The sequence below is a fragment of the Macaca fascicularis genome, chromosome 1 (assembly GCF_037993035.2).
Source record: "Macaca fascicularis isolate 582-1 chromosome 1, T2T-MFA8v1.1".
Lineage (NCBI taxonomy): Eukaryota > Metazoa > Chordata > Mammalia > Primates > Cercopithecidae > Macaca > Macaca fascicularis.
In genome coordinates this window covers 109,051,425-109,074,477 of record NC_088375.1, presented here as the reverse complement: position 1 = coordinate 109,074,477, position 23,053 = coordinate 109,051,425, and the positions used below count along the sequence as shown (strand labels likewise).

General features: G+C 38.1%; 1 protein-coding gene across 1 annotated transcript; it reads right to left on the bottom strand.

The window, feature by feature from the left end:
* Positions 1–2,273: 2,273 nt before the first annotated feature.
* On the bottom strand, positions 2,274–7,177 carry TCHHL1 (trichohyalin like 1). Its single transcript, XM_005541837.4, has 3 exons — positions 7,133–7,177; positions 6,125–6,282; positions 2,274–5,660 (listed from the first exon to the last, which is right to left on the bottom strand). The coding sequence occupies exons 2-3, from the start codon at positions 6,260–6,262 to the stop codon at positions 3,093–3,095; spliced, it is 2,706 nt and encodes a 901-aa protein (XP_005541894.3). The 5' UTR covers positions 6,263–6,282; positions 7,133–7,177; the 3' UTR covers positions 2,274–3,092.
* Positions 7,178–23,053: the final 15,876 nt, after the last annotated feature.

Genomic DNA, 23,053 nt, shown 5'->3' with positions numbered 1-23,053 from the left:
CTCTGGAGCTGCGTCCTGCCTGCCTCTGCCTCCCTACTCCCCTGCCTCCTCTCTGTCACATTATCTTCCATTATTACCTTGAATTGTCTTGTTTATTTGTTGTTGTTTGTCTCTCCCTTTCTTCAGTAGAATACAAGCTCCAAGATGACGAGCTAACTTGTTTTGGACACTGCTGTATCCCTAATACTTCGCCTAATATCTGGTAGTAACATGGATTTTTTTTTTTTTAAAGAAAATTTGGAATGAATGAATAAAGTATCATCAGCATCAGATCCCATAAGACAAACGGAATTTGGTCATTCAGGAAAAGTTGCGGGGAAAGATATTATTTTAGGTGGAGGGTACATGAAGTCCTACAGGGAATGGAGAATGAAAGATGGATCTATAATACAGACTTAAGAACAACTATTGAGATAACAGAGTGGATGAGATGTGAAGAATAAGACAAGGCCAATGATGATTCCAAAGTTTGTGCCTTTGAAGCATGATAGAATGAAGATTGAGAGAATGGCAGTAGGAAAGAAATTGAGAAGATAAGCCAGTTTGTCTGGAAGTCGTTGACAATAGAAGGCATCATATCTGTGAGCATTTGTAGAGACTGGATTGAAGTGCACAATCAGGTCTGAACAAGGTGAATTGAGACTCAGTGTGAAAAAGATAATAGTAAGTTGGACCAAGCATGGGTTCTCACGAGGAGAAAGTTCATAAAAAGAAGAGTCCTTGGAAAGGCCGCACAGTCTTGGGAACTGGATGAGAGGAATTACCTGGGGAGATGGGGAAAGACCATTGAAGGGAGTATTTCATGAAAGACGGTCATCAGTGCCCACTGTCCAGAACTGTGGAAGTTGGAAATCTTTAGGCTTATTGGATGGAGGGCAACATCACCTTCAAAGGAATACTTCTTGAAGGATGATGGCAAAAACATATATATATATTCAGCTAACTGTTATTCTTTCTGCCCACCATTCTATTAGGGCTGATTGCTAGAATACTAAGAGAATGTTTAAAAATTATTGCTATTAAGTTTTTAATTTTTTCAGTTAAGAAAATAAAATATGCTTATTGTACAGAAAATTTTGATTTCTTTTTCTGTTTTAGTAGAGATTAGATCTCACTATGTTGTCCAGGCTAGTCTCAAACTCCTGAGCTCAAGTGATCCTCCTGCCTTGGCTTCCCAAACTGCTGGGATTACTGCCCATTTATTTAATGCCCTCAGCAAACCATATAGGTAAATGTTTCTGCTTTTTGACTGTTCTTGTTTCTCTGAGTTGTGTATCCTTTCCTCTGACTGCCAGCACCATTGCCACTGGAGCTGTTTTGTCATTCACATTTTCTTCAATTCTAGTGAGGATTTCAAATGTTTATTGGCTATCTGTATAGCTTCTTTTGTGAATTTATTAATAAGGAAGTTTTTCATTTTTATGGACTCAGATACCTATTGCCACATTGCTTGCCAAAAGGGATGATGAGTTTATGCTCTAGTATGTATATATATATTTATACTAAAATTATATATAATTATATATAAATAAAAATTATATAATTTTATAAACTGAAAATATATAATTTTATAAACTAAAAAATTATGTATAGTTTTATAAACTAAAAAATTATATAGTTTCATAAACTAAAAAATATACATAGTTTTATAAACTAAAAAGTTATATATAGTATTATAAACTAAAAAATTATGTATATAATTTTATAAACTAAAAATTATATATATAATTTTATAAGCTAAAAAATTATATATATAATTTTTTTCTTTAGTAAGTCTATGCTCTAGTATAGTGTATATGTGTATTTGTGTGTATATATACTAGAGCATAGACAAGCTAAAATAAAAAATATATATATTTTTCTTTTTTATGAATTGTCTCATGTCTCTTGCTCATTTAAAATAATATTATTTTCAGGTAGGGATATAATTCATGTTTGAGTGTAGAATGAAAAGAGCTGAAAATATTGGAGGGGGAGGGTATATACTTGGATTTTGGGCTCTGGAAAATGTGAAGGTTGAAGTGTAAGAATACTGAACCTAGAAGGCAGAATGCAATGGGAGATGGAGTATTGGACTGCTTTTCGGCTTCAGGAAACACTGTATGATAACAATTTTGTTCCTTTCTTGGGTTATGACTAAGCTGGAAGAGCATCATACTTTAATTATAGTATTTTGAAAAAACACAAATAAATAAGATTGTTTTTGTTTTTGATCAGTGTCTCCAAGGCAAGATGGAGAATGAAGGAGAAAAAAAATGAACCAACAAAAGAAATTGATCATCAGGTTGTTTAATTATCAATTTTAATTTAATGCCCTCATCAAACCATATAGGTAAACACTTAGTAGACTCACTGGATGGTTGGTTACAAGAGCTTCTTATAAAATCAAACATACTTTAGATTTGTGTTCTCTCTCATAATTATTCTGATTGTTTATTTGAGCCAAAAGCTATGATAAGTTTGCATAAGGAGTGGGATTTAATAAAAATTTGTTGGATGAGTAGTTGAATGAATGAATCCATGGTAATAGATTCAGCTGCACCTGAACATGAGCAAAGAATCATAAATTTACTTTAATCAAGTGCTACAAAATCATAAGTTATGGTGTTGTCTAAAATTATTTTGAAGGATAAAATTTTAGGATGAACTTGAAATACTTCTAGGAAATGTCATGAAGCAGAGTAATCTATATCTATGAATTAATATTTTATGATTATGAGATAGCATTGCAGAGTCTCATAATTTCCTACTGCTCCATTTTAAATTCAATGAATCAGTTGGAAAAACTGGGACCTGCTAAAGATATGGAAGGAATTTTTCTATTTTTAATGACAGGTACATTGAGGTAAATTGTCTCATGACAAAGTCCATTTTGACACTTGGAAGTAGCATCGTTTGGTAGGAGTTTTACTGACTGTATTTGTTCAGATGTTTCTTTAGTGGTGGCTCCCACTGCTGAATACTTTATTATTTGCTCTTGTAGAAATTTAGGAAGAAAATTTAAAATATTGTTAATCTGCATCTGAATGTGTACACATGAATAGTGAGGGTGATTGGGAGAGAAATTGGGTGCATGTTGAGATGATAATGATTCATTGCTTTGTGGTGCTTGCCTCCCTTTGTGGTACCAGCCTCTCTCTCTGAGGGTAATCCTGCTTATCTTCCAAGGCCTGGGGAGATGGTGCACCAGCAGGACTCTCATCAAATGAAAGTCCCCTGGTATATGGTTGTGATGCTTGGCTGTAGTTGAAAAAGACAGAAAAATCTGAGGTCTCACTGGTGAGGGATACACTACAAAGCTCTGGGCCTGATGCCTGGGCTATCTGAACTTGCTTTTGATGGTCCTCTTGGGTTATGTTTGTTTGCTGCAGTATCTTCTCCTGTAGGTACTGGTATAGTGGACTGGAATGGATGGCACCCCTCTCCACAGAACAGGGCTCTTGGTCTCTCTGCACCTGCTTTTCAAGACTTGGCCAGGGGACTGAAGAATTGTCCTCTTTCTTGGCTGGACTTTTTTGGTCACCACCTTCTCCTGCCAGCTCTTGGGGACTTTCATCTTCCTCCTCAGATGTTACAGTTTCCTTTGTTTCAAGTTGTATCTTGTGGGAGGCTGAATTGTCCTTATCCAGACTTTTTAACATAGTATTCTGGGCCTCTGTTGCTCTACCTTTCTCTTCTTTGCTACTTGGGCCTTGGACCTTTAATTCATTTCTGCTATCTTCCTTTCCAGGGAGCTGCATTAGGGAAAGCTGGTCAGTGAAGTCTTCATCCAGGGCACCTGTGATCTCTATTTCCAGGGACTTTCTGTTTTTATCTCCTGCTGTGGATTCCTGTGCTTCTGGGTGTCCACTGGGCTCCACAGCTGCACCTGGGCCTTTGGTCCCTGGGCCTTGATACTTGTGTTCTCCTCTGGAAGGCTGTTCCTGGTCGTCTGTGAGCTGTACATCCTCTCCTCTGACTGCCGGCACCACTGCCTCCTGAGCTCTGTTTTTCTCACCAGGTGTTCCCTGCCTCTGGGTATCTGGGTTATTATTGTGACCTCCTTGCACAGACCCTCCATGTGGGTCCCCTTGACTCTTGGAGTCCCCTTGCATAGACAGTTCACCTGTCTCTGAGCTGCTGTTATCTTCCTCTGAAGCCAGGCTACTGGGAGTTTCAGAAGACCCCTCATCATTCTGTGTGAATGGTGACTCAGAGTCCTCCCCCTGGTAACCATCCTCCTCCTCAACTGGTTTGTCATGAGTCTTGGTGGCCCTACTATTTTCTCCTGCAGACTGCTTCTCAAGTGGTGCTAAGTCTTGTGTGCTTTCTCTTGCCCCCAGTGTCCTTGCTGCTGCAGGTGCGTTTTTTCTGTTCACAAATGCTTCTGTTGTGCCTTCTTTTGTGTGTTCTGCCTCTCCTCCTGAGACTGCCGTTCCTTCAAGTTCAGGGTGAGTCTGATCTCCTCCTTCTGAGCTTAGATATTGTGTCTCAGAATCCTTTTTAGCATCTTTTGATTTTGATAATCCTTGGAATTCCTGATACTGCCCATCCTGTGTTTGGGTTTCCAGGACTAGTGGCTGAGTTTTTCTGTCACGTTCTTTCTGCCCTGCTGTTTCATGGGTCTCAGGGCCTCTCCTCTCTTTCCTTTCATCTCTCATGTCAGGTGTTTCTGAACCATTTCTGCTACCACCTTGGACTGGCAGGTCCTTTGTTTCACTTTCTTTTTCTTGGGTCTCAGATGTTCTGCCATAATCCTCAGGTTCACCCGAATTCGTTGTCTCAGCTGGTGTCTGGTCAGCATCCTTTCCTGGATCTTGAGTGTCAAATGTTCTACAGACATCCTCGGGATCAGTTGATTTCTGTGTCTGAGATAGTGTCCTGGCAGCAGCTTGTTCTGGCAGGTCAGCACGCTCTGAACTGGGTTCATCTTCTCCTTGCAGGGGTGGTTCTTGCGTATTAGAGTATTCCTCCTTTTCTGTTCTAACTTCCTGATCTTCAGATGGTCTTTGTGTTTCTTCTTCTGGTGGTGAATTTTGGGGTTCCAAGTTTCCTTCTTGTTCTCCAAAATGGTCTCTTATCTTGGAGACACTTTGCTCTCTGACTGGTTCGTCTCCCTCCTGGGAGATCTTCTTATCTTGTCCCTTCCTCTTTGTGGGACTACTGGTCTGTTTTGATCTTGCCATTGGCTTATTTGCCTTAAGTTGGCCTTCATTGTCTTCTGTTGTTTGTACATCTTGGGCCACTTCCTGAATCTGTTCATCTCCTTCCAGGTGTTGGTTCTTAGGGTCATTGTATTCAGATGCTTCTCCTGGAAAGTTGTGAGTCTTGGCTTCTCTCCATGGGTCCACTCTGTTGTTTCCAACTGCTCCACTTTCTTCAGGGATGAGCTGAGATAATGATGCCATTCCTGAAGGAAGCATCCTCTCTTCTTGAGTTGGGGAAGTTCCTGCTGTCCACTGACCATCTCCGGTGGTTGCCTGAAGATCCACATCATCTGGCTTCTCCTTCTCTGGTTTAGTCACCTGTCTTAGTTCTGAACTTAGTAACAATTGTATGTCAAGATAACAGAGGTTCAACAAGTTGAAGATTGCAAGAACAAATTCATCAAAACTGATGATGCCATTATTGTCAATATTCAGAAGATTCGAATTTTTTTCCACAGCATGAAGGACACATGGCTGCATGAAAAACACAGTGAGAAGTCAGCTTATCTGTATGCGGTCCAGTGTCCTATGAGTCTCCCAAGAATCCTGTTTTTCTGACCCCATTCCTCAGTAACTGGTTAACTTTCCCAGAATAGCAAGAATTTATTGATTCTGCATGCCATTTTTCATCAGAGGGCTATGCCCGGGAAAGAGCATTTACAACACTTGTGAGTTGCATTTTGATGCCTAATGGTTTGTGACTCCTTTCAGAAGTCGGCTTTGCAGAAGCAATAATCCCAGTAATGAAAACCTCTTTTTTCTCTAAGCAATTGAACAGAGTAGGGAATTGAGACTGAAAATAGTTGTTCAAGAGACAGTGAGTGCTGAGAACTGTTAGCTAGATGTAAAATGGTTGGGGATCGCATATGCTTATCTTGCTTGGATTATAAAGAAAGGGTGAGTGGGAAAGAATTTCCACAGCTCTGTGAGCAGCTCACCTGAAAAAAGTCCCCAAACTCGCCCTGGAGGAGTTGTTTCAGCTCTCTGCCAGTCAGTGTGGCCCCGTTACTGTCCTCACTGGCATATTTGTGGAATGTCTCAATTACACAGAGGACATCTCTCAGGAGCCGAGGCATCTTTACAAACTCAGGAGAGGCTGTGAGAAAGAATAAACAAAGCTCATTTTCCAGGATGGGTCCTTCAGGGAGGAGATACCAAAATCATCCTTTTTGTTCCTCCCCCATCTCCACTGCAACCCCTGCTCTATTCTGTATCTTAAAATATTATATCTGAACTCCAGGGGTGATTTAGTTTTGTACCAGACATTGTGGCGAGATCAGATCCAGCATAGGTAGGTATTATAAGAGACAATTCACCCCAACCTTCAGTAAACAGCAACATTCATGTGCTCAGAGAAAGCTTCATTGCAAAAGGAAGGTGATAAGGGAACTCAAGCATAAGGATTGAAATGCAGAAATGAAGCCAATAGAGTTGGACCCATTCTTCCAGCCTCATCCAAGAGTGTCTATCTGCTTTCCTCTCTCTTTGGCTCAGTCTAGCCTCCTCTGGTTAGGAGGGTATAACCTTTAAAGTTAGTAAAGTTTCTAGTGGAAAGAGAAGTCACACCAAGAAAATTAACCCCTATGTTTGCAGGTGGTAACAACATGCTTTAACCAAGAAGACATGATTCCATGTCCCAACCCCTTCATTTCCCATCCTTTAAATGCTTCTACATTTTCATTGCAATAGAGATCTGATCCTGTGCCTTGTTGAATAATATTCATGCCTATGATGTCCAAACAATTTATATTTTTTTTGAAAAAGAAAATGATCAAAGAAGTTCCATAAGCAAGGAATGCATTTAGGTGGCTGGCACTCCCAGTTTATTATTATTAATAAGGGTTGACATAGACTTAAAGTGTGTTTCCTCTGAAATCCTCTTGCAATCTCACATATAAGCAAAACAGCAGATGAAATCCCAAGTACGCTCAAGCAGATGGACTTACCTAGTTCACAAACAAGAGCAGGTAGAACGTGGGGCAGCGGGCTGTGATCTGACAGCAGTAGCTGGAACCTTTTATTGAGGTCCTAATTGCACAGTTAAGAAGGAGACACCCTCTGGGTCTGATGACCTGACATCACCACCAAATTCAGTCTCCCCTCCTCTGTTGTCAGTTGTCTTAATTTTATTTCCTTCTTTAGGCAGTTTCAATTAAATCTTAGCTTCAGATGCATCAAAAGAAAGGGGAAGGGGTTTCTTGAATCATTAACTGACTTTTGCAGATTATAGTTTTGAAGGCTCTTCAAGGTAGTGTTGGCTTCCCTCCCCCATTTTTTAACCTAAGGACATAATTATATTTCTGTCTGACAAATCATAGTGCTGGCAGGGACCTCATAAGTCATCTGATTCCTCTGTCTGCCTGCAGGATGGCCTGTATTTGACCCAACCCTGAGAGAGGGGTGTCAATCATGTGTTTAAAAATAAAGGCCCCCATTTAGCCATGTGACAAAAGTGGAGACAACAGTTGATTCAGAGGTTTCAATGCTCTGCTCTCCTTGCCCAGAGGCAGAGTTAGAAAAAAAAAATCTCTTGCTTGATGTGCAAAACCTTGCTTACCTAAGATGTGCTATTTTAAAAATGTGATTGATATTTGCTTTTTAAAGATACTTTTACTATCCAAGGAACTTGGAACCAATAATCTACATTACTGTGTTCTCCCTGTAAAGGGGAAAGGGAGATGTTGAAATCATCAAGCTGAGAACAGAAGTAAGTCTGAGATGCTGAACTGGCAAACATTTTGTCTCCTAATCTGCATCCTTCTTGGTAGAGAATATTTAATAAAAATAAGAATTAGATTCAATGGTTTTCTTAAATATTTTTTAAAAATAGAGTATGTTTTAAAACACCCTTGCCTCCCTGTCAGGGATGAAAGAAATAGACAGATCAATGCAAACAAATATAAAAGACACAGACCAAGTTAAAGATGGGGTGGGAATGGGGGTAATTATATGAGAAAGCTGAAGCTAAGGGAAGCATTACTATTGAGCAAAAACCTTATTCTGAATTTCCTGATTATCAAGGAACATACAAGGGAACTAAATTTTGGAGAAAAACATCCATACTGATAATTTACACCTATAAACAATTTCTCAGCATCCCACCAAAGGGAGAAGACTTCGGGGAATTGGAATTGGCATGTGAAGGTCATCTTAGTTCTGATTGGTTAATATCCCCTGAGTACCAACTATTTCTCAACACTATGCCAGGAACTGAAGTGTTTAGAGTTGAGTAAGTTATATCTTCCTGCCCTGGAGCTCATGGGCCAGTCTCATGAAGAACTGGGTATATTCAAGGCTGGATTGGAAAGAAACACTTATGGGAGACATAATAACTGTCTTCAAACACTTGAAGGATTTTTATGGGTGTGGAAGAGAAAAGAATTAATGTTTATTGAACACTTATGACATGTCAGGAGCTTTACATGGGCTATCTTAATCCTCACAACCCTTTTAGGTAGTTATTATCCTCTTTTAACAGATAAGAAAGTTAAGGCTTTTAGCTGTTAAGCAGTTTACCTACGGACGTGTACCTTTACTAGGTAATGGCAGATCCAGGATTCAGAAATGAAATGTCTCAAGAAAGTATATCTCGGAACCCATAGTTTTTTTCATTACCTTGAGTTTCTTATTTGTGTAATGCCAGGTAATACAGCTGGAATCAATGCTTAAAACTTTCTGAAAAGCAGACTCTATCTCTTAAGAACTTTCTAGGGAGCAGAGTTGTCTGACAATGACTTGGGCCACTACTAGAGCAATAAAGTGTTCCTACAGAGGCTGAATCATGATCTGTTGGCTAGGTTTTGGGAGAAGTCTTGCCATGGGAAGACGTAAGACAGGAGTGGCTTACTGTGAAGGGTATAGAACTCTTTCAATTTTAAATGTCTATGGTTTTATGTTATAGTTTCTATTTAGGAAGTTAGAGTTGGATCTTGCCTTGCCTCTAAACAGTGGCTCTGTAACTGTTTTATAGGCATTCCTGCTTTTTTAGTCCTTACTCAAGACCATTTAATTAATACCCATACTCTGGGTGCATGGTAACTAAGAGGGATGGCCACAGGAGGAAAGAGATTGCTTTCTGTCCAGTGCTTAAAAAAAAGTATTTGGATTGCTGTACAAAAAGCCACAAACAACTCAACAATTACCAAAGAGAAGATCTTGTTTGCCCTTTCTTCTCCTTCAAAACAGATCCCTCTAACAGCCCTGTCTAATTTTATATGGGGATAGTATAGAAAGGAAGTGGCGAGGCGGGATCAGAGGCTGAGGGAGAAGAACACAACAAAAATATGTTGATTAATATAGAACTATCTTTAAGAGCCAATTATTCTTCAAAGGTCACAACTGAAGTCTTGAATGAGGGCTTTAGATAAAACCTATGATGGCTACTTTTAAAAGAAATGGCTAATAAAACAATTTTTAATGATTATAATACTGGAAAATTTGGCAAGCAAAAAAAGAGGGCTGCAGCTTATACTTATATTTTCATTATCTTTTTTACTTATAGAAGTAACAGAAGTTTGTTCAAGATGATGATGAACTAAAAAATGTATATTCTAAAGTCCCTAAATCTTCTAAAAGGATCAATATACAAAAAGAAAAAAATAAACCGAAATTATGAACAGAAATAAAGGAGAATCATAACTGAGTAAGAGATTTCAATAAATTTATGGAAAATGGAAAGTGGATGGTAGAATGTTCATGACTGAAATAAGTGGAGAAAGCGTCATCCCAGAATGTATTATGAGGGCATGGCAGAGGTGAAGGCAAATCTGAACCTGGAAAAGCACTGGACTCAGAATTAGCAGGTATGATGGAAGTATGAATGAGAAGTGGGGCTGTAAACAGGCACAGTAGTTGAAGGTTTGTATAAGGGATTCTGTCTTAGTGGTCATTCCCATCTCCCTCTTCCACTTTATAGTGTAGAGCATAGATATATGGGCATCTACTTTCTAATCTCTCTAGCAAAATTCCACATGACTCTTTCCTAAAGAAATTGGACAAACTTCTTACAAATACTAAATGTAAGTTCCTTGAGGGCAGGACTCTCTGTGCTTTATTTTCCACTTTATCTTCAGAAGTTAGGAGAGTACCTGGACTGTGGTAGGTGCTCTGTCAGTATTTGTTGACCAACTAATAGACTGTCTGAAAGACATCTAGTATTAATATTGTTGCTACAGGAAAACCTGCTTTATGATAACATTTAGAGGTAGGGGAAGTTTGCAGCCTGATAGCCACTTACTTGCAAATTGAAAGACTTTTTCCCCAAACCTGCCACAAAATTCCCACTAAGTGTAAAAATGGTCCTATTTATGCAAATCAGGAAAAACCAGATCTTTTTATTGATATAAATGGGCAACTAAGACTATTTAAGCATATGAATAAGTCAACAGCTGGAAAGAGAAAGAACAATATTATGCTTAAGAAAACTGACCCTAGAGGAAATAGAAGTAATTCAGATAACAAAAGAAAAATTAAAAAACTCTAATTAATATTTTTAATTCTTTGAGGAGCTTCCATACTGTTTTCCACAATGATGGTACCACTTTACATTTTTACCAACGTGTATGAGGGTTCCCTTTTCTTCATGCCCTTGCCAAAACTTGTTGTCTTTTGTCTTTTTGATACTAGCCATTTAAAAAGGTGTGAGGTGATATCTTATTGTGGTTTTAATTTGCAATTACCTGATTAGTGATGTTGAGCATTTTTTTCAAATAACCTGTTAGCTATTTGTATATCTTCTTTTGAGAAATGTCTATTCAGGTCCTTTGCCCATTTTTAAATTGGATTGTTTACTTGCTATTGAGTTATTTGAGTTCCTTATATATTTTGTATATTAACCCCTAGCATTCTACTTCTGGCTATATATCCTAAGGAAATGTAATAAGTATGTCAAAGAGATATCAACACTCCCATGTTCACTGTGGCACACTATTCACAATAGCCAAGATATGGACTCAACCTAAGTGTCCATCAGTGCATGAATAGATAAAGAAAATGTGAGATATATATATATATATATACACACACACACACACACAAAATAGAATAACTATTCAGCCTTTAAAAGGAAGGAAATACTGTCATTTATGACAATACTGATGAACTTAAAGGACATTATGCCTGGTGAAATAACCTAGGCACAGAAAGATAAATACTGCATATCTCATAAGTTGAACTCATAGATGCAGAGAGTAAAATGGTGGTGACCAGGGACTGTGTGGAAAGGGCAAATAAGGAGATGTTGGCCAAAAGATACAAAGTTTCTGTTAGACAGGAGAATTATGTCTGGAGATCTATTTTACAGTATGATGACTATAGTTAATAATAATGTATTGTATACTTGAATATTGCATAGAGAGTAGATTTTAAATGAGATAAGCATGTGAGGTGATGGATGTGTTAATTAGCTTGATTTAATCATTTCACAATCTATACATGTATCAAAACAAAAACATTACACTGTACATCATAAATATATGCAACTTTTCTTATTATTTTCATTTAAACAGTTCTTTTCTTCTTTGTAAAACATTTGTACAGATTTATGGGGTACATGTGAAATTTTGTTACATGCATATAACAAAATTCATATAGTGATCAAGTTAGGGTATTTAGGGTGTCCATCATCCAAGTACAATACTTTTTGTACAACTTTGGTTTATCAATTTAAAAACAAATAAAAACAATTCTAATTAATGTATTCCAAAGAGTTTAAAATGAGACAAGACCAAAAGGCAAAAGAGGCAACTGGAGAACAAAAAAATATTTTTAGATTCAAAGTAACTTCTAAAATAAAAAAAAACAAAGTTGACAAAATCTTTTGCAATAGTGTTATCCAATAGAACTTTATATATTTGCACTTTCCAGTATGGTAGCCACTAGCTATATATGGCTACGAAGCACTTGAAATGATACTAGTGTGACTGAGGAACTAAATTTTTAATATTAGTTAATATTTATTAATTAAAAGTTAAATATAAGCAGCCACATGTGGCTAGTGACTACCTTATTGGACAATACAGTTTAGAATGTACAACAAAAAGAGAAAGAAATGTAAGAGGTGGGAGAAAAGAAGAAACATATATAATTAACTTAAGAGATCCCACTTTCAAGTAATAAGAAACTTGGAAAGATAAAATGGGAAAAAAAAGGAAATACATTTATCAAAGAATTGGTGAATATTTCTTAGAGACTCCACAAGATTTTCACTAGATTTATCCTTGGACATTTTAGAACACCAAGGATGAGGAAAAGAATGGTCAATTATCTTGCTCATGGCTATAAAGTTAGCAAGTGGTAAACCCAGTTTTTGCTCTCAGGCTTCTTACTTTTATGCCTATGTGCTCAATATCACAATATAGATATTTATTGGTTACCTAGTGTATTAGTCTGTTTTCATACTGCTATAAAGAAATACCTAAGACTGGGTAATTTATGAAAAAAAAAGAGGTTTAATGGACTACAGTTTCACATGGCTAGGGAGGCCTCACAATCATGGCGGAAGGCAAAGGAGGATCTAAGGCACATTTTACATGGAGGCAGGAAAAGCATATGTGCAGGGCAACTGCCATTTACAAAAGTGTCACATATCATGAGACTTATTCACTATCATGAGAACAGCATAGGAAAATCCACTCCCATGATTCAATTACCTCTCACCAGGTCCCTCCCACAATACATGGAGATTATGAGAGCTACAATTCAAGATGAGGTTTGGGTGGGGACACAGCCAAACCATATCACCAGGTATTAGCATCTATCCATGGAAAAAATATGGCATATTTGCTTGTATTAGAAATGTAAAAATGTAAGTGATACTGTCAAAAATTGTTGGAAAAAGCAAAATAAGTATATTATTTAGAATTAGATAAGTAACAAAATTGAAAAAATAAAAACATCAAACATTGAGATAAAGAGAAGCAAGGTAGTGTATAAGTGATTTAAATCCTTGCCTGCCATACTGGAGATATCATTTAAAATTGGTAATTTTTACTCTTAGAGGTTGCTGCCAGAAGAATAAACACAAAACATTGAAAGAGAACTTTTCCTCTGGGGAATGGGACTGGGATTGAAGAAATGTGAAGCAGGACACTTATTTATTTATTCATTTTTATGGTAAGCTTTTCTATACCATTTGATATGTTATCATTTATATTCTGAATTAGTTTAATATAATAATTTTTTGATTTTATGAATACCTATTACATAATATACAGAGAAGAAATTAACATTTATCAACTATTCTTACTTAATAATCATTTTATGTGTGCAAACCTTATCTTCCCAAATGCATTTTAAATACCTGGAGGGAGAGACTGAATTATAGATTATTTGTGATAATTAGCTTTTCTACAAGAAATATAATGAGGAAAAAAGCCACTTGAGTTAGAATTAGACAATCTCAGTTCAAAACCCACCTCTACCACTTATCATCCATATATCACCAGTGTTTACATTTTGTATGTATATATTTTTCTCATTTTCTCTCAAATTGCTACTATAAAACTGAAATCATTCTGTTCATACCAGTTTGTAATTTTCTTTGTTTTATAAGATGAACAGATTTTTAGTACATTAAGTATCCTTTTACATGTTTTGATATGTACATAGCAGTTCATTCCATGAATATACTACAGAATATGTCACCATCCTTTTTTTGATATCTTGTTTCCAGTTTTTCACTATTATGAGTCATGGTATGATGAATATCTTGTAGTTAAATCTTTGTGCACATTGTAATCAAACTTTTAAAGAACCATAGTCTCCTCCAAATTATCCCTTCTTAAAAGGCCCTTTTTAACAAGCACAGTTTTGAAAATGAAATGGTTGATGTTTGTTCTAGCTACCATATCATTTTATGTTTAAGCAGAAAAGATGTTTTCATGAGTTGTGCAAACACTTAATAGCATATTGAGGCCCTTGTATAATCAACATGTACAGTGTATTTACGTCCATATTACAGGAATTCTTTCAATGGCTGTTAGGTGACCAAGAGATAACTGTTGAATAAACAAATGAGGAAGTCCTTATGGATCTACCTCTGAACTTCAGTGATTAATCTTAAACAAGTTTCTAAACTATTCTGAGTTTGATTTCCTTATTCAGAAATGGGGAAGGGGGATAACATTGTCCAGAATTCCGGAACTGTAATGTTAATTACATGAAGTAACATATGTAAAACATTTAGCAAAAATGTTTGGTTTGTAGTGCATTCTGCTGAATTAACAACCATGGGAAGGCTGGGACTATGTGTATCTTGATCACAGTTATATCACCAGCCCATATTAAGTCCTCAATAAATATTTGTTTAGTGAAAGAAGATTGAGAGAAATGTACTAAAATGAAAGATACCAGAATTAAAAGAACTAGACTTATTCCTATCTCTAGTTCTATAAATTTGAGTCTTTACTTCTGTAGATTTAGTATCCTCATGAAAACTGAAGTGGATGGGCTAGATAATAGTAATCTCATTTATTGACTACTTACCTTATATTTTGCATACATTATTTCTACTCTTCATAATCCTGATAATTATGGATTATTATAAGGAAATTGAAGCTTAAAGATACTGTGTAAACTGACTGGGTTTTCATGACTCTAACAACTGAATTCTTTCTTTTATACAATGTTACCTCCCTGTTAATAACCAGAAGCCTTGCTTAGTCAGCCCAGGCTGCTATAACAAAGTACCAAAGACTGGGTGGCTTACAAATAACAGAAATTTATTTCTCACAGTTCTGGCAACTGGAAATCTGAGATCAGGGTGCAAGCATGGTTAAATTCTGGTTCATAGATGTCCACCTATGAACTGATATGCTTCCTGGTTCACAGATGACCACTTCTCCCTGTATCCTCACATGGTAGAAGAGCTCTCTGGGATCCCTATTATGACTGCATAAGTTCTATTTATGAGGGCTCCACACTCATAACTTAATCACCCCCCAAAGGCCACATCTCCTAATACTTTCACACTGGGGGTTAGGGATGAGTTTTGAAGGGATATAAGCATTCAGTTAATAACAAGTCCCCTGCAAGCTCTAAAAGCTCATGAATCTGTTCTACTCTACACTGGCTACAGATATATTTAGTGGGCCAATCAGTATTTTAAACTTCTAGAAAAAATGGTAGGGAAAAATATTGGTCTAACTATTTTGTAAAGAAGTATTATTTTGTTACATGTTACCCTGGAACTTATCATTACTTGGAATCACCTCCACCTCTGTAATAATAAGTTTATAATGCCAGTCTGTCTGTTAGATTTCTTGTTTTGGTCGTTTATTGCTTTTCTCATTTCATTTGTTTCACTGTACTTTCTTGAAGTTCACCAAGCTTCCTTAAAAATTATTCTGAATTCTTTGTCAGGCAGTTCATACATCTTCATTTCTTTAGGATCAGTGACTGGGGCTTTATTTTGTCCCTTTGGTGATATCATGTTTCCTTGAATGTTCTTGATCCTTATGTCTATGTGGTGGTCTATGCATTTGAAGAAGTGAGTACATATTCCAGTCTTTGGAGACTGGCTTTGTCTGGGAAAGCCTTTCACTGTCAGCTGTCCAGAGATGCTGAGCAGACCGTCTAGTGACTGGAATAATACCTTTGGTTTTCACAATTGTTTTCCACTGCCTCCTCTCCTTAAAGCTCTCCCATTCGCTGTTTCTCAATACATTGCATTTTCTGTCTCTTTGGAACCCACAGTCCACACATTTATCTTGTTAGCAGGAGGAAATTTTGTGAGCAGATCACTATTGGGCTTGAACTGCAGTATTGGCTCTTCCCTCAGTCTTTGCCAGCCTACCCTATAGATTTTGGACTTGCCAACCTTTGTTGTTGGTTGAACAAATTCCTTAAAATACAGCTCTTTTTATATATGCACACTCTTTATATAAAATAGATTCTGTTTCTCTAGAGAACCCTGACTGATACAGATTTCATGGTCCATTACTTCAACAAACCCATTTCTTGCTGGTATCCTCAGTTCCCTTTCCCTGTTTATCTTTCAGTCACACTTGCCAGGAAAAATCTCAGCCCTGGTTGGGTCTCAATTTGTTTTCTGCATCTTAGCGACTGAGCATGGCTGGAGAAAAGTCCCACAGCTGAATACATTGGTGCCATGACAAATTCATAATTTCTAACTTCAAATGGAAACTCAGCACTTTTTGGTGATCATACAGCTTCTATGGTTAGTTTTCTGTGTTCTACAACAGTTATTTTAAACTACCTCTACTCTCTTCAATTATTTGACTCCTTCCTATCCCTTCTCACTTTTAAAAGGTGGTCTTGTCTCTTTTAGAAAGAAAATAAAAATCATACCATGGAATACTACTCAGCCATAAAGAAGAATGAAATAATGTCTTTTGCAGCAACTTGGATGGAACTAGAGGACATTATTCTGGGTGAGTTAACTCAGGAATTGAAAACCAAATGCCACGTGTTCCCACTCATGAGTGGGAGCTAATCTATGGGTACACAAAAGCATACAGAGTAGTATAATGGACACTGGAAACTCAGAAGTGGGGAGGAAGTAAGGAGGGTTGGGAATGAAAAACTACCTGCTGGGTATAACATACTACTCAGGTGGCTGGTGCATTAAAATCCTAGACTTTACCACCATATAATTCATCCCTGTAACAAAAAACCACTTGTATCCCTAAAGCTATTGACATAAAAAATTAACAAAAGAGGCCGGGCGTGGTGGCTCACGCCTGCAATCCTAGCACTTTGGGAGGCTGAGGCGGGTAGATCACGAGGTCAGGAGATTGAGATCATCCTGGCTAACACGGTGAAACCCCGTCTCTACTTAAAATACAAAAAATTAGCCAGGCTTAGTGGCGGGTGCCTGTAGTCCCAGCTACTCGGGAGGCTGAGGAAGGAGAATGGCGTGAACCCGGGAGTCGGAGCTTGCAGTGACCTGAGACTGACCCATTGCACTCCAGCCTGGGTGACAGAGCAAGACTCTGTCTCAAAAATAAAAATAAAAAATTAACAAAAGAAAAGAAAAATCAACAAATAAAAATTCCTAAACTTTCATGGAATCACAAACTTGCTGACATTTATTTGTATTCATGTTTTATTTCTGTTACATCAGAAAAGTGTTCATCTAAGTGTAATCGGTCTCCCTGGATGCTATCTTCTCCTGCCTTCTCAAGAAACTTGCTATGTTGATCATTCCCTCACTTTTCTATACTTCAGTCTCTCTTTATTGGTTCTTTCCCGTTAACATTTACACACACTCAAATCTCGCTCATTTTGCTAAATCCTGCCTTGTGCACACAACCCCACTTGATATTTCTCCTCCCCTTCATAGTTAGTATTCTCTCTCTTTTTTTTTTTGAGATGGAGTCTCTCTCTGTTACCCAGGCTGGAGTGCAGTGGCATGTTCTTGGCTCACTGCAACCTTTGCCTCCTGGGTTCAAGTGAGTCTCCTACCTCAGCCTCCCAAGTAGCTGGGATTACAGGCACCTGCCACCATGCCCAGCTAATTATTTTTTTGGTATTTTTGGCAAAGATGGGGTTTTACCATGTTGGCCAGGCTAGTCTCAAACTGCTGACATTCTTCTTAGCAGGAGGAAATTGTTGTTGTCAGGTGGCATCCTTGTTGTCAGGTGATCTGCCCGCCTCGGCCTCCCAAAGTGCTGAGATTATAGGCGTGAGCCATCATGCCCGGCCATAGTTAGTTTTCTTGAAACATTTATCTCTTATGCTTCGACTTATTTTCCTTGTATTCCTCAACCCATTCCATTGACCATCACTGACCACCATGTTACCAAATCATCAGGTGCTTTTCAGCACTTATCTTACTGGGATTCTCAGAAATACTTGATGATAATTACCTCCTCTTTCTTGCAGCATGTTCTTTCCTAGCTTTTGTGACACCATATATACCTGGTTTTCCGTCTACCTCTCTGACTGCTTCTTTCAATTTTCCTTTTAGTTAGGGTTTTTTGTTTTTTTTGTTTTTTGTTTTTTTTTGTTTTTAACTTTTGCCATTTTTAAAAATGTTGCTGTTCCTCAGGGTCTGTCCTGGACTAGTTCTCCATGTTTTTTTTTTGTTTTTTTTTTTTTTTTTTTTTTTTTTGATATGGAGTCTCTTTCTGTCGCCCAGGCTTGAGTGTAGTGGTGTGATCTCAGCTCACTGCAACCTCCGCCTCCTGAGTTCAATCGATTCTCCTGCCTCAGCCTCCCCAGTAGCCAGGACTACAGGCACATGCCACCAGGCCTGGCTAATTTTTTTTTTTTGTATTTTTTGCAGAGACGGGGTTTTGCCATGTTGGCCAGGCTGGTCTCGAACCCCTGACCTCAGGTGATCTGCCCACCTCGGCCTCCCAAAGTGCTGGGATTACAGGCATGAGCCACCGCGCCTGGCCAGTTCTCCATCTTTTTCTTCCCATATGTCCTGAATAATCTCATCTACTCTATGACTTTGATTACTATTGATATGTTGATATTTTCCGTTTACACATAAAATCCAAACCTATCACCTGAATTCCAGACCCACGAAACCAATTGCCAAAAAGATATCAGTTTTTGAAGCCTCAGAGGCACCTCCAACTCAATGTAGGTAAAACTGAACTCGTCATCTCCCTACACCACAGTGAGCCTCCTTTGTGCTTTCATCTCAGCAATGACACCACTATCCACTCAGTTTCCACAACTATAAATCTAATATCATCTTTTATCTCCTTCTCTCCACCATCCCTTCAATATATTACCAACTCCTATTGATTTTAATTCTCGAATATATTCACTGCTCTCTCCCCCCCACCCCATTATCTACCTGGGTCATCATTGTCTCTTATGGAACTACTATAATAGCCTTCTAATGTTTTCTTTGTTTCCGTTGTGACCTTCTCCAACCCATTCTCCACACTGCAGCCTGAGTGATCCTCATAAACTGTCAATCTGGTTAATCACTTTGCTGCTTAAAATGATAATGATTTTTTGTTGCCCTCAAGATAAACTTAATATGGTTTGCAAGGCCCTCATAAACCTTCTAACTTCATGTTTTCCATTTATCTCTTGGTATTCTAGGTTCTAGTCAGATTAATGCTGACTTCCTTGAACCCAATGTGCTTTCTCTTGCATTCGGACTTAATTTCACTCTTTATTTTCCTATTCACCAGGCTAACTTCCTCCCTATCCTCAGGTTTCAGCTTTAATACCAGTTACTCTGGGCTTCTCTGACCATTGTGTTCGTAGCAAGATGGTGTGAAATTCGTCTCACCAGCCTACTTCTACTCATCTCCTCTTTACATATGGTCAGGGATGAAACCTGGGGATTGACTTGGTCATGGTCCACATATTAGAGCTAATGTGGCCAGATGCAGTGTCTCATGCCTGTAATCCCAACACTTTGGGAGGCCGAGGTGGGCATATCACTTGAGGCCAGGAGTTTGAGACCAGCTTGGCTAACATGGCAAAATCTGTCCCTACTAAAAATAAAAAAATTAGCCAGGTGTAATCCCAGCTACTTGGGAAGCTGAGGCACAAGAATCTGTTGAAACTGGAAGGCGGAGGTTGCAGTGAGCTGAGATCATGCCACTGCGCTCCAGCCTGGGCAACAAAGTGAGATCCTGTATAAAAAAAAAAAAAAGAAAGAAAAAAAAAGCGAATGTGAAGACATTTTGTATGGTGCTCCAGGGAAAAAGGGAGGCAAAGGTACTCTTAGCATAAGATCAAGGTTATTATTTCATAAGAAATAGGGTCAAAGTAATGTTAATAGGAGGAATAAAATGGACGCATATATACCAGAAAAGGAGGCTTTCAAAAGGAAAATAATCCTCATAGTAATGAATTGCATTTGAACTCAAGTGCATGAGAAAACCAGCCACAACCTGGAGTTAAAGTCTCACTTCTCTTTCTCACTGCACTCACACCCCAACAATACATGGGACAATAACTCATCTTTCCCTCCACCTATGCCTGCATTCTCATCCCACTAAAGGGCACTGACAGATGCTAAGACCAGCGTTCACTTCAATTCTTAGGTAGAACTTAAAATAGATGGAGAAGAAATAATGCCTCAGTAATGCCCAAGGTTGAGGAATTTTCAAGATACAAGAAAGGACTTAGGGCTTCAATATTCAGAAGGGAGGGATGCATATTTCACAGATAGGCAATAGAGACCCTCAACAGAAAAGAGCTATAAAGTATATATTATTTCACTCATTTAACATGTATCTATTGAGTGTCTGCATTGTACATCTAATTCTCGTGAGTCCTTGAGTCGTATTTTAGCCTGAAGTTAAGAAAGTTTCGGCCGGGCGTGGTGGCTCATGCTTGTAATCCCAGCACATTGGGAGGCCGAGGTGGGCAGATCACCTGAGGTCAGGAGTTTGAAACCATCCTGACCAATATGATGAAACCCCATCTCTATTAAAAATACAAAAATTAGCTGGGTGTGGTGGGTGCCTGTAATCTCAGCTACTCGAGAGGCTGAGACAGGAGAATCACTTGAACCTGGGAGGCGGAGGTTACAGTGAACCGAGATCGTGCCATTGCACTCCAGCCTGGGCAATAAGAGCAAAACTCCGTCTAGTAACACCAACTGTTCCCCAAAAACCTATTGAAATAAAAAAAGTATAAAGTGAACTAAGGCAAAATATTTTAACCATTCAATGAGTAGTGAAGATAATAGATGTTTGTCTTAGAATCTCAATGAAGAGAAAGATCATTGTGTGTCAGGGTGACTAGGGAAATATTTTAGGGAGGAGGCAGGACTCAGCCTAGGTCTTATAAACTGCATAGAAATTGTTCAGATAGCCAGGAAGGAGAGAAGCATTCCAAATAGATAAAAGTATGCCAATATGTCTTTGAAGTAAAGACAATCATAAGGCATCATAATGACAGCAAATAGACTAGTCTGGTTTGAACACATGCTTGACTGCGGAAATTATCATGGGAGCCACAGTTTAAAAGGAGGATTGACACTAAATTGTGGAGAGCCTTAAATTCCAAACTGAAAATCTTGGATTTCATCTTGCAGAAATTGCCACACAATTTTATTTTATTTTTTAAAGAAGAGTGGTGACAAATCAGATTTTTAAAATCTTTTGTTATTTGAATTCTTGTTACGGATGTTTTAAGCGTTCAGAAAATAATAACCTGCTCAAAAATCTATCTTTTGGGTTAGTTTCAGATTATTGCATGTGACTGTCAGCTGTTTACTAACAAGGGAAAAGTGCTTATTACATATTGCATAGATTATAATCTTTGACAGAGTATACTTGCTGAGAAAACTTATAATTACCATGACAATGCAAATATTAGCAATGTGCAATTAGTGCAGAAGATGGAGCAGAGATGGGTACTTACAGTACTTAACTACTGACTACTGAATTTTAGTTTGAGTGGGACCAAATTCTAGAACTCAGTTTAGTTTTCTCTTCAGAAAAGGAAGAGAATAATTAAATGTATATGTCAAGTTCATAAATAGAGGGACAATAATCTTTGGTAGTATCAGGGTCAGAGAAAATGGGGTACGTTTAGGGTGTTTTCCCTCAGTGAATAAATGTGGGATGATAGGAGGGGGCTCTGGGAAGGAGTTTGGGAGACAAATGGAGGGAAGTTCATAGGTGATTGGGCAGAAAGGGAAGATCTTTGAAGCCGGAACTAGGCTCTGATAATCACTTTCATCAGTCAATTTCTCCCCCTCCCCCCTTTTTTTGTGTGTGTGTTAGCTAAAGGTAGAAGTTGATGTTAGGCATTATTTGAGTTTCTTTGAGAGTTCCCATTGAACAAGCTGAATGTTGGTATTAAAATAATTTTATTTTCAGTCCTGAGAATAACCTCAGTGATAGCTATTCCAGCCTCATAGTTTTAAACACAAAATAACGAAGACCCAGAAACCTTAAGTGTCTTGGACAAAGACATACAGATAGTAAAGTGAAGAAACAAGCCACTGTATGTATATTGCCTGGAACAATGCCTGGCACATAGCAGGAGCTCAGTAAACACTTATTGAGTGAATAAATGAATAAACCCAAGGCTTTTGATTCCTTGTAGCATCCTTTCTACTCTACCATATAAATTATGGCAGATTTAATGGGAAAATGATTTATATTTGAGCAATCAGAACCTGCTTGCACAATGTCAAATGATAATGACCATCATGATACAGATAGGCTTACCTAGCAACATAATGCCACCTTGCTGATACATATTGTATTAGTTTGTTAGGGCTGTTATACCAAGGTACCATAGACTAGGTGGATTGAACAGAAATTTATTTTCTTACAGTTCTGGGATCTAGAAGTCCAAGATCAAGATGTTGCCTGAGCTGGTTTCTTCAGAGGGCCATGAGGGAAGGATCTGTTCTAGGATTATCTTCTTAGCTTGTTGATGGCCATCTTCTCCCTGTATCTTCACATCATCTTCCCTCTGTCCATGTTTGTGTCCAAATTTCATCTTCTTATTAGGACATCAGTCATATTGGATTAGGGCCCAAACTAACAAACTCATTTTAATTTAGTTACCTCTATACATACCATATCTTCAAATATGATTACATTCTGAGGTACTGAGACTTCAACACATGAACCTCTGTGGGAGTGGGGAGGTCACAACAACACATAGAGACCAGCTTTTCTATCACTGCATATTAAACTCTTGATCGCAGTTCCCAGCAGCAGCTCAAGTGATGCTAATAGAGTTCCCAGTTTATAATTAAGTAGACAATTGCCCAACAGCCTCAAGGTTCTGCACATGCGTGTGTATTATTCAGGTGGAGCAGGAGGCTTGGCCTCCATGTTTCCTTGCCAACATGCTAAAATAACAGCTAGAGGGCATGGACTGGCTGACACATTTTTTTTTAAACTACATGTAATTATAACTGTGATGAAACAATACTTTCTTCTTTGGAAATTGGCTTTACC